Source organism: Lissotriton vulgaris, chromosome 7 (assembly GCF_964263255.1).
Source record: "Lissotriton vulgaris chromosome 7, aLisVul1.2, whole genome shotgun sequence".
In the NCBI taxonomy this organism is placed as follows: domain Eukaryota; kingdom Metazoa; phylum Chordata; class Amphibia; order Caudata; family Salamandridae; genus Lissotriton; species Lissotriton vulgaris.
In genome coordinates this window covers 1,311,174,155-1,311,193,628 of record NC_141695.1, presented here as the reverse complement: position 1 = coordinate 1,311,193,628, position 19,474 = coordinate 1,311,174,155, and the positions used below count along the sequence as shown (strand labels likewise).

At 41.5% G+C, this 19,474-nt stretch overlaps 1 protein-coding gene across 5 annotated transcripts in view; it reads left to right on the top strand.

Annotated features, from left to right (window-relative positions):
• The window catches only part of LOC147703574 (membrane-spanning 4-domains subfamily A member 4D-like), a 640,133-nt gene extending 626,833 nt beyond the window's left edge, over window positions 1–13,300 (top strand). For all 5 annotated transcript variants that reach the window (XM_086931915.1, XM_086931916.1, XM_086931917.1 and 2 more), the window contains exon 7: window positions 12,860–13,300. In XM_086931915.1, coding sequence (XP_086788041.1) covers window positions 12,860–12,970 — 111 coding nt within the window. In that variant the 3' untranslated portion in view covers window positions 12,971–13,300. The remainder of the gene's footprint in view (window positions 1–12,859) is intronic.
• The last annotated feature ends 6,174 nt before the right edge of the window (window positions 13,301–19,474 follow it).

Sequence of the window (19,474 nt, the reverse complement as noted above, 5' to 3'; positions counted from 1 at the left end):
TTCTCCTACACTTTCTCTTTTACTACGTACTAAACCATTAGTATTTTCATTGCTTCCAGCGGCGTCATTCACATGGTATATTTTCGGGAAGACAATGCCAAAATAGCAGCTTCCATACCAGTGATCCGGCAATTTGAAATAAGCCTTGTTTCCACATATGTAATAAATTCCGGGAAACACAGGTTCTGACCCATTTTTGAAACCCCAACCTCCAATTACCTTATAATTGTGTTCGCATTCACTGGAACCGATGAATACATTGTTATAATAACTATTTTTTTCTCTGTGAAGACAAAGTTTCCCTTTTCTTTCGAAATCCAGTAACAGTGCAGCATTCTCTTCACCGTTTGAGGTGCTTTCCATGTTTTCTGCCCATTTAGGAATTTTTTGTCTTTTATCATTGGCCTTTCTTCGGAAACTTTCCCTTCTTTTTTCCGCCATATTTAGAAACATCTTTTCTTGTTCATGTAATGAACAGGTCAAATTATTTCTGTGTGCTTCACCTAAATCTATGTCACCTATAGTCAGAAAGTATTCTCCCATATAACAAGTCACATCGCTCTTTGTGTGAACAATGTTCAGATTTCCCCGAATAGGAAGTTCAGAAAATATTACGTCTGTGTTAGAATAGTAATACTGTAAAGTTCCTCTATAGAATAAGCTTGCTAAAATACTACAGGAAATTCCATAGGTTAGGGGTAAATGGTGATAGGTCACACCTTCAGCTACAGAAGTGGGTAGCTTCATGCAGACATAAGTCTTCTATTTCCATAGCTTCTACATAGTGAACTAAAATATTTGCAAATACATTTAAATGTGTCCTGTTTTTGATTCTGTGATAATGTAGTCCTCCCTCATCTGATGCATCTAAGTCCAGTTTTGTCTGTCTACGGCTAGATGTTTTCTCACGTCTTTCTACACTTTGTGGTGTCTCTTCTGTCGGCAGAACGTCTGAGTCTTTTGTCACTAATTTAGTAGGGTACAGGTTAGAGTCTTTACTTATCATGAAAGGTATTGAGATTGTTAGTCCTATCCATAATATCAGTACTATTGCTACACTACACAAACATATTTTACAGCATGTTTTACAGAAATTCTGTCTAGGTCTTCCATTCACATTTGAATCAGACATTTTGGCTTAAAGAAGTTTTCCAACCGCTCTTTGTAACTTTGTACAGGAGGCTTACGCAGGTTAACTTTCAGGTTGGGTCCTCTTCTTCGGAACCCTGATCAGCAATCAGTTCTTCGTCACTCTCGTCACTTATTTCGAGGTCTTCAAATTCTTCTAGTACCAGGCAAGTCCACTCAGGACCCCGATATTTTTTGTTTTGTCTTTTTATTCTGTCACTTCTCCTTTTAGGCTTGGTTCCAGCCTTGTCCTTTTCACTGGCAGCCTTTTTCCTGTCTTCTAATTTTTCCTCTACAGTCTTCAATCTCAGTTTCAGTCTTTTTATGAATCTTGGTTCACTTTTTTTCTTTTTAAGTCTTTTAACTGGCACTGTAATTTGGCTTTCCTCACGAGTTCTTTTGTTTTCATTCAGTTGTGGCACAGTTATTTTGATGCTTCCGTCTTCCCTTCCTGTCTGACTAGTCCCAGGTCTTACTTCAGTTTCTTCTGCCTGGTTTCTAAACTGGCCTGGTTCACGTGTAAACTGATTTTGACTTTCGGTTGTTTCAAATTCTGTTTCCTGAACACATTCGTCTATTTCTATCTGATCCTGTTCATGCACTTCGAACCCTTGATTTTCTTCCGCATGAACTTCCGCCCTAATTTCTAACTGTCCCTTTTCAGTTTCCGGAGTTGTAGGAGGTGTGTCGATAACCTGCCCTGTCCCTATCTGACCTTCCTCATCAGATCGGTCATGGATTTCTATTATCTGATTTGCTCCTCCTAGTCCTGTCTCGTCCTCACTATCCCACTCTCTATCTAAGTAGGTGTATTTTCTGGTTCTTATCGGATCAAGAGTCAGATCATCCACTGGGAACCACTCGTCTTAACTGGTGCTCGGTTGTTCGTCATCAGCTATTTCAGGACCATCGTCTGGAGACCCTTCAGCTGCACAACCTTCAGCTTCAGCCGCTTCTTCTTCAGTCACTTTCTTGGTATGACTTGCATGGATCCACTTTGTCACACCTGCACACTTCACCGCAGTTGTGGTGATAAGAATCACTTGCCTCAGTTTCCCCCACTTCGGTGCTAGGCAACTCTTTCGGGTGTGTTTCTTAAGCACAACCCAGTCCCCTGGGTTCAGATTATGGACTGGAGTTGTTGGCCTGGTGACGGCGTCTTCCCCAATCTGGTGAGAGATAGAACGCACTTGGTCACTCAGCTGCATGCAGTATTCTAGTACCAAATCATCAGAAATACTTAGCAGTTTGTGTCCTGGTACCCATGCCTGCCGCATCACTCTTCCCATTAGTATCTCATGGGGACTCAGGCCTGTTTTCCGTCTGGAATGCTTCTCAGTCCCATCAGGACAAGGGGTAAAGCATCTATCCAATTCAGTCCAGTGGAGTTACACATTTTTCCCAGTCTTGACTTTATAGTGCCATTCAGCTGTTCTACTACTCCAGAAGCCTCTGGATGATATGCACAGTGCAGTTTTTGAGTAATTTTAAATGCCTCGAAGAGCTGAGTTATTATGTCATTGGCAAAATGCCCACCTCTGTCTGATTCAATTGTGACTGGGAAACCGAACCTAGGTATCAGTTCCCTTAGTAACAACTTGGCTACAGTGATGGCATCATTTTTCTTAGCTGGGTACGCTTCCACCCATTTTGAGAATAGGCAGACTATGACAAGGACGTACTTCATTCCTTTACAATGGGGCAACTGTATAAAGTCAACTTGTAGTCTTATAAAAGGACCTTCTGCTTTCCCAATTGTACTTGGCAATACCACTGTTTTCTTTCCAGGATTAAACTGCTGGCAAGTTAAGCACCTCTGGCAAAGTGCCTCTGCAATGTTCCTGAACTTCGAATTGTACCATGTTTGTCTAAAAACACTAACCATTGCATCTCTCCCTATGTTTGAGTCTCCATGTATCAGTCGTGCCATAGAAGCAACCATGCTGTCTGGTAACACAGGCATACCATCCCTATAGACAATGACACCATCTCTTTCCCTGGGTTGACAATCATCTTTCTCCCATCTTGCCTTTTCTTCTGGTTCTGCTGCTTGTTGCAACCCTTTCAGTTCCTCCCAAGTTGATACATCCTCAAACACCATAAGTTGGCAGCTGTTTCCGACTCCCCCCAAATTGATATTCAGTGACATTTTATTTTGTGCACAATATTGGGCTATTTGGTCAGCATATCGGTTACCAGCTGTCACATTGTCATTGCCAGATTTGTGAGCAGCACACTTGACCACTGCCAATTCTTTTGGTAACTGGATTGCTTCCAGTAGGTTCTGTACCACATTTCCATTTCTGATAGGGGTACCTGAAGAAGTCATGAATTCTCTTTGCAGCCACAATTGGCCGAAGTCATGCACAACCCCGTAACCATATTGACTGTCAGTGTATATGGTTACTCTTTTATTTTTCCCATTTTTACAAGCTCTTGTCAATGCAACCAATTCAGCTACTTGTGCAGATTTTACTCCAAATAGGTAGGATGCCTCTATTGTTTTCTCTAGAGTGACCACAGCATAGGCAGCACTGAGGCCTCCATCCTCATGTCTCAAACATGAGCCATCTACAAACAATTCACTGTCTTCTATGGGCAAAGCTGTTTCCTTAATAACTGGGCGTGGTTTTGTGCTATATTCAGTCAGATCAATGCAATTGTGCTCAACCTCTTCCCTGACTTCTGCAGCCAGGGTATTTGGTAATAGAGTTGCTGGATTCAGTATATTACATCTAGTGATAGTTACATTTGCTGCACCCACTAAATTCCTTTCATACTTAGTCAGCCGACTAGGTGTGAGGTACTGAGTCTTGGTCCGGTTCAGTAGGATTACTACTGCATGTGGAACATACACAGTTACTGGATGTCCCATGACAATGGATTCAATTTGTTCAAGACTCGTGCAAGTTGCAGCTACTGCTTTCAGACATCCAGGCAATCCAGCAGCTACTGGATCTAAGGTAGCAGAAAAATATGCCACCGGACGTCTAGTTAGACCGTGAATTTGGGTCAGGACTGAAAGTGCACAATTGTCTCGTGTGTCACAAAACAAGGTAAAGTCCTTTGAATAGTCAGGCATTCCCAAGGCAGGAGCTGAACACAGACAGTTTCGTGATTTTATCGAGGATGTCATGATTTCATCATCCCACTCGACTGGATCCTTAGCTCCTTTCTTGGTCATTTTTAATAATGGTTTGGCTAAGACTGCAAATCCCACAATCCACTGCCTACAGTATCCTACTACTCCCAGAAACATTCTGATGTATTTCTGAGTACGTGGTAATTCCATGTCTCGAATTATCCTTATCCTTTCTGAAGTAACTTTCCGGATACCTTTTTCTATCTGGTGCCCCAGATATTTCACTGAATTTTTGCAGAACTGTAATTTGTCTGGCTATACCTTATGCCTTCCTTTACCTAGATGATTCAACAATGCAATGGTATCAGTAGCACAGTCATTCCGACTTTTAGACGCCACCAGAAGGTCATCTGTGTACTGGACCAAAACTGATTCCCCAGGTAAGACTAATGATTCAAGGCATCTTTTCAAAATCTGGTTGAAAATAGAAGGACTTTCAGTGTACCCTTGAGGGACACGATTCCAGACGTAGATATGACTGTCGAATTCAAATGAGAAAAGAAATTTGCTGTCTGGATGCAATGGGATGGAAAAGAATGCGTGACATAAGTCAATGACAGTAAACCATCCAGCATTCCATGGAATTTGGTACAAAATTACTGCAGGGTTTGGCACAATAGGACAACAAGGAACAACAATCTTGTTTACCTTGCGCAGGTCCTGCACTACCCTGTACTTCCCACTAGGCTTTTTGATTCCAATTATGGGAGAAATACAAGGACTGCTCATTACTTCCTGTATTATTTTTGCTTCTAGCAATCTTTTTATTTCGATGGCAACTCCGGCTTTCACTTCTGCGTTCATTTTATACTGCTTGGTATTTGGGTAAACTGCATTTGGTTTTATGGCTATTTGAATCGGGTCTACATTTGCCATTAGTCCTACATCCCTTCCAGTGAAATCCCACACTTCTGGTTTAACTGTCTGTTGGAGCTCTTCAGGTAAATCTTGTATTGTCAATTTCTTAATTTCTGAGTCAGGCCTTAGCAACATTAATTTGTACAATCCGTCTTCATCTGGAGTCTGAATTTCAACGCCTTTTGGTGTGCAAAAGATGGTGCAGTTCATTTTGCACAGCAAATCACGTCCCAATAAATTCACAGGACTAGAATCACAGACAACAAATCTGTGCATTTCTTTAAAATTCCCTATTGAGATCTCCATTGGTTCAGTTACTGGGGTACTAATTATCTGGTTTAACACACCCACTACTTGGATTGCTTCTCCCTAGAGGGGTAGGTTAGGAACGTCTGCTGTTCTCACAGTAGAACGGGTAGCACCAGTGTCCAACAGAAAGGTGACGTCATTTCCTTCAACCTTTCCTTCAATGTATGGCCCTGTCTGGTCTACCGGCAAGGAGGCGCCAAGTACGCACTCCTCGTCCTCCCCCCTCAGGCCCCGTCAGTAAGGTTCATCACAGAGGAATGTATCATTCAACAGGAATTGCGAGGTTGCTGCATTTCTATCATCTCTCCTTTCCCATACTTCGACCCCCTCATTCTGCTGAGCTTGGTTCTTATAGTTAGGTCTAGGAGCGCGAGGCAACTGATTCTGTTTTACCTGTTGCTGGGTCTTTCGTGGCCCCTCTTTCTGCACCTGTGGATTTAAACCATTAATGGGGACATTACCAGTCTGTAAATTCGGACATTCGTCTCTCCAGTGCTCTATCTGACCGCACCTGTGGCATGGAAATTTCTTCATGGCCTCCTCTCGACTCATTTTAACTCGGGGTTTCCCTCCTCCCCCAGAGCTTGTGTTCGGTGTATTATTATTCATTTTACTTAACTGTTTTTCTTCTTGTTCCGCCAATTTCACTTGAGCCCACATAACCTTTTCCTTTAAGGCCTTTCGTTTATTTTCCATCTCGTCTTCGCATTACTTGGCGTACTTCAGGACCTCATCTATGGGTTTTCCCTGCCTACAGATTTTGTTATCCCTGATCCACTGAGAGATTTCAGGTCTCAATCCCAACACGAATCGATAAATGAAATGAGTCATATCCTTCATTTCAATGTTATCGATTCCACTGTTGGTCTTGAATACCTGTAACAATCGTTCATAATATGAGTGCACAGTTTCATCACGATTTTGGGTAGTTCTATCTATGCGGGTCCAATCAGTTTCCTTGGCTTGCACCTTTCCTTTCAGGTGCAGTATCACCTGTTCGTATTTCCTCATTACATCTGCGGAGGGGGCTCCTGTCCTCGGGTCTCGGGGGTATTCTTCACTTGGCCAATCCACGGCAATTTTACATTCTGTCCATAGGTCGACGGGAACTACAATGTCAAAGAACCCATCTAGGTCTTTCAGGATGCATTTTTGCACTTTTATAAACCTCTCAACCTGTCGGTACCACTCTACAGGTTTCTCTCGTAGTTTCGGGAAATCATTGGTAAAGGACACAATATCCTGTCGGGACCATGGTACATGTACATATTTCCCACCTGGCACTTCTCTCATGGGATACAAAGTTTCTGGCTTATCGACTTCTTTTAGGACATATTCAGAAGTCCTCGGTCTAGCCTTACTGTCTTCCTTTTTCTTTGCCCATCTGGCTTTCCATTTTTCTAAGTTTTCCCATTTCTGCAACAAATTCAACAATTCTCTTATCTGTACCTTTTTCCCTGACACATTCATGTTTTCTAGGTCCTTATCTGAAAATTCGGTTCTGTATGGTTTTTGTAAGACTTTGGATTTACTAACATCTATTCCCATATTAGCTGCTGTGTCCATTAGTTTCTCATGGAACACTCTGGTGTTTCGGGTAAGGCTCTTGCATATAAACAATAATTCCTCCTCACTAAAAGTGTTCAATCTGTCTAATCCCACATTTCCGGCTATTAGTTCTTCCATCTCTATTCTTAGTTTATAAATATCTAGAGGTTTTGGTTGAGGAGTTTCCTTTTCCAATTCTCGGGTCCATCGGTCTAATTCTTCCGGAGTTACTACTGTGGCTCCTCGGGTACCTGAAGCTGTCTCTATCAGGACTTCCTTTGTCCTAGTCTGGGTTCCTTTTCGCAATACACTGCTTTCCGGCTCCCTTATGGGCAGATCCATCAGGGAGACTACAGATTCGCATTCGCTTGCCTGATCATAAACTATGAGAGGCTCTCTTCTGGGCTGGGCTGCAGGTGGTGTAATAACTGGTGTTTTTGGACCAGCCTGTCTATCCCCATAAAGAGGAACAACGGGACCAATAGTTACTGGAATTGTCAGAGCTTCAGGGCTGGGATTTATCTGAGCTATGGTCTGAATGAGTTCATTTCGCTGTTTGATTAAGGCTTCCTTTTCTCGTTCATGTAAAGCCCTGTCAATTGATGCGTCGTGCAATACTTGTGGAACTAAAGGAGGATACAGACTCGGGGCAGTTGGGGCTGTCACAACTGATCTCTCATCACTGAACGGTCTATAATTTGGGACAGTAGGGTCAGGTCTACAAAATCCGTCTCCACTATTTTGCCTATTGCCTATACCTGCTGTATCTGTTTCACTAGCACTTATCCTTCTAGGATGTCTGAAGAATGGTTTTTTCGAGCTCAGAGACCCTGACTCCTCATCATAAGGGGGTGGATTTTTCATAAATAAATCCTCCAAGTATTCATCTTCCGAATCCCCCACAGCCATTAAGTGTTGGGATTTCTCTGTCCTTTTTCCTCCTACAGGTTCCTCTACACCAAATACTGGAAATAGTCCCTCGACCATCATATTTTGTCTCCACTGTTTCATCTTTTTCTCTTTGGTCTCTCTCTGCATCTTTGGGTACCATTTACTCACTCCCTTATCCATTCTGGGTCTGTCTCGCTCTAGTGCCTCAATCTCCCATTCTTCTGAAGCCTCATATTGCGTCAACCTTGGTCTGGGATGTAAATCATTCATTCTGGTCCTTAAATTAAATAGAATCCTACTATTAAAAGTACCATCTATGGGAAATGCTAAGATTCCATCTTCTTGGGTATACTTTGCCCAATTTTCCAGCCATATACAAGTATGATAACCTTTATCAAACATCATAAATGATGCGGGAGTATTAGGTGGCGGTATGATCACACCTTCTCTAGTTCTAATGGGCTTGTCTCTCTTGAAATAATTTTTGATTTTGTCAGCAAATGACATTTTCCTCTTGCTTCCGTACATATTGTAAGGTCTGCCTCTTATCATCTGATCTTTGCGAAAACCTAAAAGTTGTGGATCAGGTAAGAATTCGGGATACCACATAGACTGCGTAACCAGAAGTTCCGTGATTAACTACGTCTTTTGTTTACTAATCCTCTTCCAATACCAGCGCGTCTCTTAACAGTTACAACAACCAATCAACACTGTGATTGCAAATAATTTCGACCAATGGGTGCGCGGCCTTTTCGCGAGACGCGGTCTCACGCTCCGGCACTCACCCCTCCTTTACAATACTAGCTTCGTTACCCGCCCGCTGTTTCAACCAATACCAGCGCGGCACGAAGTGACGTCAGCGCAGCTTCGCGACCGACTCCCTCCTTCACAAGGTAACGGAAACTTTGAATTTTTCTTAAAGTGCAAGTGCTCAGTTTAGTTTACAACGTATAATATTCACCACTGTACTTGAGTGTCTAAACAGAAAGATTTGTTTCACTGCAAGTAAACTTCTTCTGTTTACTTTTCATACACTACGGATAGACCCTCCTGCCTACCCCTTCACACAAGCATTAGAGAACCTGTTACTTCTTTGACTCATCCACTCTTTCCGGGATATATACTAGTCTAAAGTTTCACCAGTGTACTCCTTTGCTAGCATTCAAGCTCCGATGAACCTACTACTCCTTCCTCGTGTGACCCTTACTAGGTAATATCACAACTGAAGTTTCATTAGCGAACTCGTTGCTACCATTTATTCAACTGTTCATTCAGAAAAACCCTAATTAGCGCTTCCAGTTCTACCTAACCATGCACTAATTTTTCCTAATTAAGTAAGTGACCTCACCGCAAGTGGATTCTCCTCACCACCCGCTATTCTGCCCCCGGGGATTTTTCCAGACAACATATAACAATCACTAACAAATTGTTAATACATAAAAATCATATAGCAGCATTTCAAAAAAACATTTTAAACATTTCATAACATTTCAAACCAATTTTTTTTCAGTTGATCGATCTCAAGGGAAAAAATATTTTAGCAGCACATTTTAAATTTTTCACAGTTTGTCAACAATTAGCCTATCTACCTGTCTCAATTAGTCCTAACCATCATCTAGTTACCAGAAAATTACCGATAGAGCGCGCAGGTCACCCGATCTTTATTTACCAAATATACACTACTGGGCCCATGACATGTTTATCACTATTTCCATGAATCAGGTAACCTTCACACCACTATCAGTAATTCGGGGATTTTCGCTTTCTATATATTTCCGTGTACCTGACTTACCAATCCTCGAGGACAGGTACCTATGATCACCATGGATCAGGAGCTGAATTAAGATTCAAGTAGATAAACACCAATACCATACACATTAAATTTTGTTTATACCTTGTAATAACCACACACTAAAGAAGTTTCAAAAAACCTTTATCTATTAATTTTCGTTGTCATATGCCATGAGAATAAGATTTACATAGATCAGACTATCAATAACTAAGATCAGAAATACAGTGTAGCTATGAATCAATGTAAGAAGCATTTGGATTTTAGAAAATATGAGGGAAGAGAACTAAAGCACGCTGTTATAGTAAAATAGATGTTCAATTGTTGTTAAAGGCGGGAAAAGGGAACATACTAATTGGGTCTAACAGATTTGTATAACGTCACTAAAGGTTGGGTAAGAACAATGGAACATTCTACTAAATGCTAATTGGAATATACTGAAGATTTTGGAATCGGTACTTTAGAACGTACTCAATTTCTATAGGGAGGGTAACAGTGGAATATACTAAATATGCAAACAATTCAGTGTTTAAGTAAGGGTAAAGGGAAGATAAGGAACATGCTAGAAAAATACTTTCATAAGAGTCCAAACGTCAGAGATAGATCACATAGGCAAGATCGCTTTATTAGGAAAAATAGGAGAGAAAGATATAGATAGACAAACACCCACATTTATTTATAGTTACCTAAGACAGAATAAGGACTAACCCTGGCCACAGGTCAGTTTGGAAAGGCGGGAAAGGACCCTCAAGGAATTGAAATGCCAGTAGGCGAGCAGGTACAGCTCATGGACAGTCAGGACAGGATCACACCGGGATTTGGATCAGGACTGGGCTCATCTAAGGGTATGACCAACACCTGCAGCTTCGGATGCAACGCCTGCGCTACGCCCTCTCTGCAAGGAATCTGCCAATAACCCCGATTGGGTTTTCGAATCTCCTAGCAAAGTGCTTCGCCAGCACTTAAAGATTTCTCCACCCCAGACTAAGTTTGTGGAAATTACGGACAGAGTGTTCCGCAGCTCTCTGTATCAATCACCTATAGAGTTCGTAGGGTCAGTGACAGGTCAGCTACTCGGACAAGTCGGACAATTTCTCTAGCTAAACCTAGGCCAGTTATACTGTTTTCGGGTCAATGTACCACCCACAAATGTTGCAAGTGAAAGGATTGGACAAGAAAGGTGGTTAGGTCATTGTCACCACCTAGAATTTGGTGTTCCCACAATTAATATTCAATTTCTTGTACCCACCCCTTACATTCCAGTTCCCATGGCATAGAAATACAGAAACAATAGCGTACAGAGTACAACAATTACAATGTATCAAGGCAGGTATGACTTCGAGCCTTCTCGCTAAGGCATAGGTTAGCTTCCCAGGCGCATCTCTGCTTCGGCAGCCAGCTGGCTGATTTCCACTGCTGCAAGACTCTCTTGTCCCCCATCACGTGATTGGTGTCCCATAGGCTTCCAAGATGGAGTGGCACCCGTCTCCCAGGCCCCCGGAGAATGTTACATGAAAAGTAAGCGAAGACTATTTAGAAACACAGAAAAAATGAATACACTGTATACCATGATTGGCTGCACTACACCCCTTACTTTATAATATCTATAGCATTAGGAGTTAAGCAGAATGAAACAGCTGAGCAAAAGCAGCGGTGGCAAGCAAAGAGCATGTTAGAACAAAGCGGCCATGTTTAGCAATACTGCGCATGAGCGAAAATTCCCTCCAGAACTACGAGTGCGTCACATCACATGGGTATGACCGACGCATGCGCAGACTGGAATCCCGCATAGCAGCGACCATTTTAACTGCAAGCGTAGTTAGGATTAGAAAACACATAGGCAAGCATCTCTGGGATACCCGCGTGTAGTGTAAGAGTGCAAGATTAATAAACAGAACATGTTGATTACTACATTATCGTTATGCGAGGTTCTTGAATACGAGCAAGTCGCGTAATGTGCGAATCCTTGCTCCATCATCACTACGTTACCCATGTAGCACTGTGCCATCTGTAATGTATTGATTTGTTGGCTGTTGCCTAGCACCTTCTTGGAAGAACAAAACATTTGATTTATGATTAAGATCAACTTGCACTTTAACTTCATCAATTACTTTGATTAGACCTACTGAATAATTTGTTCTATTGCGACATTTATAGCATTGAGCATTTTCATGTAATAAAAAGTATGTATAAATAGAGGTTTTATCCCTGAAAGACTGACTGTTATGCAGAGGACATTCAGGGGCATATTGACGAGGAAGTGGCAGTGAGAGGTGTTAGCCTGCGTGGCTCAACGCCTCACACTGCCACTTCGGAAACGCCAGGCTGCACCCTATTCTCAAGAATGTGGTGCAGCCTGGCGTTTCCCCCTGTAACGGCACTAAGTCTCACGACTTAACGCCAACGCAGGCACCCTTGCACCAGATTGCAAGGGTGTCTGCGAGAAGAGAGGTTTGTTTATGTATAGAAAGGTGTCCCTTCCTGCACATAAACAAACCTAAACTGTTGTTTAGTACTTTGCATGTGTGCTGCTTCATGCAGCACACATGCAAGTTACAAAACAGCATTTTTTTTAAAAGGTTTGTTTATGTACAGGAAGCGACACCTTCCTGTACATAAACAAACCATTGCATTTTGCTTTTTCGATGTATACAGCACACAGCAGTACACATGGAAATAGCAAAAACAAGGAGAAATTAAGCATTTCTCCTCGTTTCGCCACCTCAAGACCAGAATTTTTCTGGTCTCAAGTTTGGCGCTGCCACCTATTATCGCCGCCCTTGATAATAGGGGACAGCGTCAAATTCAATGGGTGTTGCTGTGATAGGCCCACCGCAACAACCACTGCATGCCTCCTTTCACGCTAAGTTTAGCGTGAAAGGGGCCCTATTCTCAAGGCAGCGTTAAGCCAAGTGGGTTAACGCTGCCTTGAGAATAGGGCGCTGGCCCTATTGCCACAGGAACGTAAAAAACAAAGTGACGTTCCCGTGGCGATAGGGGCTTGAGAATATGCCCCTCAGTTTCCCAGTTACGTTTTACTTCCAGTCACATGTATATTCAGTCATTGTCTCTCGCATACATTCAGCCACTGATTCACCCATGCATTCTGTCAGGTATTTACTCATACATTGGGGCAGCGGCTTCACTCATATATTCACGCGTCGGTAATCTACACCTGTCTTTGACTCTTTCAGTCTGTGGTGATCTATCAAACCACCGCCCCAAATCCGGGACATCAGCCTTACCCTGACGTAAGTGCAGCTCTGACATCTCAACCCCACATCAGTGAGATCCTGCCGCCCTAAGGAGAGAGAGATGTGCCCTGCACTGAGGGCTTCAAGTGCAAGCAATGGATGCGGGATACTGCAAGAAGGAATTTCCCAAAAAACTTCCAATTATGGAACTGTTTAAAACATATTCTCTGATGTGTAATCAGCGTGCCATATAATATTTAGAAGCTGTGAAATTTGAGATATTCATGTTTTTGTAATAAGTATAATTGTACTCTTTTTAACAGGTACAACTTTATTTTACATACTGCATTAGCGCAGATCATTCCTAGAATGGTTGAAAGTGTAAACTGAAATGCTATTATCTACATCACAATAAAGCAACAGAAATTATGATTTATATTAGATTCAGAGGATAATTGTTGGTAGGATCCAAGAAGCATGATCTTGCTTCAATCATGTGTTAAGGCAAGTCATTGGCACATTTCATGATCATGCGATTTAACCACAGACCACACAACATCAGTAACAAGGTATTATACATTTCTTACCTTGGACTTTCCTTGCACAAATAGTTGTAATCGTAATCATCCCTAATATAGTATCTACTTGAAAACCCTAAATGCTTGCCAGTCTTGTAAAGCAATTGATCCTATGATGTTATTATATCAGAGATTGCATGGTCTCCAAAATATCGTTCTGCCATAACATTCTGGGAAAGTATCGAGGACTGAAATATTGAGAAGGTAAGTTCATATAGATAAGTATAGATTCATTATCCTGCCATCCAAATGTCAGCATGATACTTGGAGATGACACTCTGCTGTATTACCGTCACCTGATCAGTTTTTGGTTGAGTCTGGCAAGTGTTGAGGATATGAGCAATAATATCAAACATGTGTTCTGTAAGAAGATTCTATCTTTTACTGGAAACAACATATGTCTCTCCTGGCTTCCAGCTTATGGTCTTTTTTCTTCATTCTGTGCACCAGTTGGACAGTACGTTTTTAACAGTTTCAGTGTAGGCATTTGGGCAGTCATAAGGCCGGAATAAAGAGGGTTCCAGCCATGCGTCGATTGTGGCCCCAACCTCTAAGTAGAAGTGCACCTAGGATGCATTTTCGTCAGATGGCGGTGATGAAGAAAGCAGCTGGCTGCTCATGACCACACTGACATGATGCTATTTAGTCATGTTATTGTGAACAAATCCCTTCTCGTTTTGCTTCATTTTGACAGCAAAAAAGTTAAAGACGTGTGAGGTTAGCCTTAAAAATCTTTTTTGTCCACTTAAGTTCTAGGTAGGTGTTTGTGTTCAGATTTTAAATGCCTTCGGGCACTGCCGGTGTGTTTCAAAGCTTTGCTCTGACATGTAACCTCTATTTAGATCTCTGCATCATCTGCGTAGGGCTGACCCAATGTCACACACTTCAGGATAGTCTCAAACAGGGATGCTGTGCAAATATTAAGTAGTGCATGTGACGAGGAGGATCCCTAGGGTACCTTGTACAACTGAGAAACTCTCTCGATGATAAATGTGCAAAGTTTAGTGCAGTGTTCATGGTAAATCTGGAGATGTGTGCTCCGAGGGACACTTGACTCAGGCAGCTCATTTAGTCTGTGTATCTACAGTTACATTTAAATTACACTATGGACACCCCATAAAAAGAGTAATCTCCCTAGACTTTATCTCCATCTTTCCTAAATGGCTTCCCTAGCAAACTCAAAAGCAATGGGACTCAAATTAGATCACTGGTTCCTTGCAGGGCCAGAAAGTTGTTAAGAATACATGAAGAAGACACTGACATAGACAGAAAACCAAGACTTAGGTCACAACACTTCCTTCCTGAAGAACGATGACAATCAATTTTAAAGACTGAGACTCTGCATTTGCCATCCTTGGCAGCCTATTATTTAAAATCTGGTGGTCCACTGAGGGGAACGCAGAAGAGAGGTCTAGCATCAACAGCAGCACATTATGTACCCCAACCTCAAATATAAAGTCGATTGTCTCAAATCCCATATGTGAAGTTGCCATGCTGTGCACTGGTTTTAACCCAGAGATGATAAGGACAAGACAAGAATGAATTCACATGCTTTTGATTGCCAAGAATTGTCACGAATGTCTCAACATTTATAAAACAGAAAGTGGAGGTGAGTACAGCTTCAGAAATAGAAAGAGGGGGCAGTGGTGTTTTGGCATGGCTATGAATCCATCCTGCATTCTCTCATTTTACAATTTTTTTGCAGCGATAAACATGTTGAGACTCTCATAAAGCTTTTGAGATGTTATGGTATTGGACATGCAAATGCAGGAAAGTATAAAAGGGTTCTAACATTCAGGAAGCTCAGGATGGATTGGCAGCTTTCCTAAAAATATATATGTATTTAAAAAAATTATTTTATTTTTTATATTTTTTTTCATACAGCAATATTTTGGAATTGGAGGTATCAGGGGTCCACTTTCCTATTCGATCTGACCTTCTGGAATTTTCGGGATTTCTCCTGGGTAAGCGCACCATGTGCTTGGAGAATTTCTGGGTTCCCTCTGTGCTTTAGCCCCTTCATGTCCATTCAGATGCAAAATGTTTCGGGGTTGAGCTAGTCACTCTGACTACTCGTTCAAGTTTCCACTTGAGGCATTACTGCATTGCTTAATCATTGGACAATACAGTGTTCATTAAATTAAAATTTTCCCAGATGGCCTAATATGCATTTTTCCTGCACCTCCTTGCACTTGTGTCTAGTTTGTATATTCTTTGTTTTGAGGCTAACCACTCATTATGTGTTGGAGGTACACTTTTTACCAGATTTATACATATCTCTCTCCTTTCCAGTAAAATCAGAATAAAAAGAAGTTTCTCTTGATCTTTACTCAATTTTGGTTTTCTCCCTTGTCATTTCTTACCCCAAAAATAACTAAATCTATACTCACCTCTACCTGCCGACCAAGTACCTTAGACAGAGTCTCCCCCGTTTCCTTCCAGAAGACCTCGAGTTGAGGGCACTGCTGGAATATATGGAGGTCGTCTGCACCCTTCTCTCCACATTTGGGGCAACTTCTCTCCTCTTGGCTTTTGATCTTTGACAGCCTCCTTGTCGTCCAATATGCTCTGTGGATTGTGAATAAGTGGTTTCTTCTTAAAGGTGCAGATCTCACAATTTTCTAAACGTGTAGCTACAGATACTTGTCAATTATGTTGGATATCTTCCTCCGGCAGTACTCCTCTCCAGACCTCGCCTGGAGTTTTGTCATCTTCCTCCTCTTCCTTAATAAGGGCCCAATACCATTGTGCTATTTTCTTTTTTTGGATCCTATTGCCCTGCATCTTTTCTTCTGCTCTTCCCATTCCTTCTTGACTATCCTTTAGATTTCTAACCCAACTAACCAATTGGTAATACTTAAATCACGAGATTGTGCCTTTTGTTTTTTCACTCAATTCTTCCCATTCTATAACAGTATTCCCAGTTTTTATATCTCCCCATCTTGTAAGGTTGCTTTCCCTCAAAGGGATCGCTAGCTGGTGTTTTAAACATTTGGATGTTCCAGGGGAGTCCCAAATTGGTGCGTATTTACTGTAATATGGGATTTTAAGAGATCTGATTTTATACCAGAGCAAGGCTAATGCATTCAGTATTTTTAGCTTTATATTTTTGAAGTACTTCGGGTGTCCAAACTTGTACAGGTACTGACTTCCTTCTTTGTCGACTGTCGGTTTTAAATGATCCAGGAGTGGTTCGAATTCCCCTAACATTGACCTGGTGTACCTAAATTGGAAGGCTCTGCAATATTGTATTGTGTCCGGGCTGGCAATACCTCCTTGCGCCTTGTTCCTCCTTCTCTTCTTCCAGGCTATCCTGGCTCCTTTCGCGTTCCAGATAAAGCTGTTTAGCTCTCCCTGTATTTTTTTTAATTTCTCCTCTTTAAATTCCAGTGGGATAGTACTAAAAAGATAAGTGAATTTCGTGAGTATAGCCATCTTCATTATGTTCTATCTTCCCAAAAAAGAGAGCGGCCGGCCCCCCCAGGCTTTGAGCAGTTGTTTTACTTCTTTATGGATTCTCTCAAGATTCGAAGTTGCAATCTCCTCTATGTCCTTTATGAGGTCTTGCCCATATATTTTATTTTGTTTTTAACTCTAGGATCTTGAAACAAATTGTTCCATTGAAGGATCTCTGTCTTTGATTGATTCACTAGATACCCTGATACATTCCCAAATGTTCTCAGTATTTCCTCTACCTTTGGCATTGATACCTCAAGGTTGCTAGTAAATACCATCAAATCATCCGCAAATAAAGCAACCTTCTTCCCCCATCCCTGGTGCATAAATGGTGCTATTTCCTTTTCCTTCCTCAGCAACTCTGCTAGGGGTTCTATATATAGGTCGAACAATATAGGAGATAGAGGGCATCCCTGCCTTGTACCCCTTTGTATCATTATTTTTCCTGTTAGTGACTCATTTACTAATGCCTTAGCCAAGGGTTTTGTATAAATGGGTTTGATTGCACTCAGAAAGGATTCTCCTAAGTTGCATGTAAAAAAAGCCCAACGCACTCTATCAAAGGCTTTAGCAGCATCCAGAGTTAAGATTGACAAAGGTGTTTTATGATACGTGGCCAGATCAATTGCGCTTATAAGCTCTCGACTAAGCTCCTGTATATGCCTGCCCTTGATAAAGCCTTTTTGGTCTTTATGTACTACTGTCCCCACCACCTTTCCTAATCTTTTGGCTATAATCTGAGTGTATTCCTTGTCATCTGTGTTCAGGAGTGAGATTGGTCTATAGGATTCACATTTTGAAGGGTTCTTTTCTGGTTTAGGTAAAATTAGATAATTGTTTCATTCCATGAGGCTGGGAGGAATCCATTCTCTTTAAATACTTCATTTAGAAGGGCCGCCAGTGGCGATGCCAATGCTTCACGACAGATGGACATATAACTCATTTGGGAGGGCATCAGGACCTGCAGCCTTACCTTTTTTGAGACCCTTCAGAGTTTCTAGTACTTCCTCTTCGCGCACAGGCTGATTTATGTCCTCCCTTTGCTCATGTGAAAGTTTTTTCATAGGGACTTTCTCCAATAATGCTTCAATCTGCTCTTCAGTAGCCACCGTTTCTTCTGTGTATAGGTTAATAAAACACTTCTCGAATTCTTTTCTGATTCCTTCCTCTTCTGTGGTATACTTTTGGTCTTTCTTCTGTATTCTGTGGATCTTATTATGGGTTATAACCGTTTTTAGTTTCCACGCTAGCCACTTCCCACAACCTTCTCCATATTCATAATGAGATACTTTGCTGGCCTCCCAGTTTTCCTTGACTATCTGTTCAAGAGTGTCAGACAATTCTGTTTTTTTCAACATTCTCTTTTCCTCAATGTCAATTTTTTCTTGTGGAGTAAGATTATCAGTGGCTATCTCCATTTCTAAAAGAGCAATATCTGTTTCTAGCTCATAAATCTTGTTTTTCTTTATTTTGTTCTTATGTGCAGAGAGACTGGTTATTTTGCCCCTAATAACGGCCTTATAGGCCTCCCAGGCGGTCTGCTTTGTGGTTCCTTCGCTGCTCAAGCGGAAGAATTCGTCAGTCTCTTCTAATAACTTATCAGTGCAAATCATATCTTGGAATATAGCTCTATTGACAGTCCATCTAGGGCTAGTAGTGGAGCATTCTAACTTGAGGCGCAGTATCACAGCTGAGTGATCTGATAAGTGTGCTGGTACATGATCTACTGCTTGTGTGGAATTTAATAACCATACGTCGACCAAAAAATAGTCTATTCTTGAAGCGTGTCCCAATCGTTTATTTTGCAGAATAAAATTATTTGTCGCATCCCCTTTTACTCTCCATATGTCCATAAGTCCTAAGTCCTTGATGCAAAGGCTTACCCACTCCCTCATCTTAGGTAAATTGGGGTCATGCTTAGTCGGGAACCTGTCCCTCTTTGGGTCTAGTATAATATTGAAATCCCCTCCCATTATTATAGGTGCCCTTGCTGAAAGAAGTTGCGAGTAAACTTTCTGAAGTGGTTCTGGGTCGTCCAGGTTAGGACCATAATACCCAACAATGACATAGAGGTTGTTTTTTTATCCTCACATTTACTATTACCCACATTCCTTTCTTGTCTACTTCTGAAGCTTCCACCCTTACTCCTAGAGATTTTTTAAATATTATTGCCACCCCTTTCACTGTACAGTCTTGATTTGTGCACACACATGACTCTATCCATCTTTGACTTTTCAGGATCTTCTCCCATTCACCTTTTAATAGATGCGTCTCCTGCAGTATTATTATTTAACAATCTATTGTTTTCATGTATTCCATAATTTTTTCCCCTACGTTTTCTTATTCGTAGCCCATTTACATTCCAAGTCATAATGTTAACTGCCATTTGATCCATACTCCTCCACACACATCCTTTATTTATTTTTTTTAAGCCTCTTTTTGTTTTTATAAGTATAGTCCGATTTCCCTCAACCTCATATTGCTTGCTTGGGACATTTTTATTATTTTTTCCCCTATTTTGCTCCCCACCTTGTGCGTTTCTTTTTTCTTTTTGCACATTTTTTCGTGCTGCCTTCCTCCC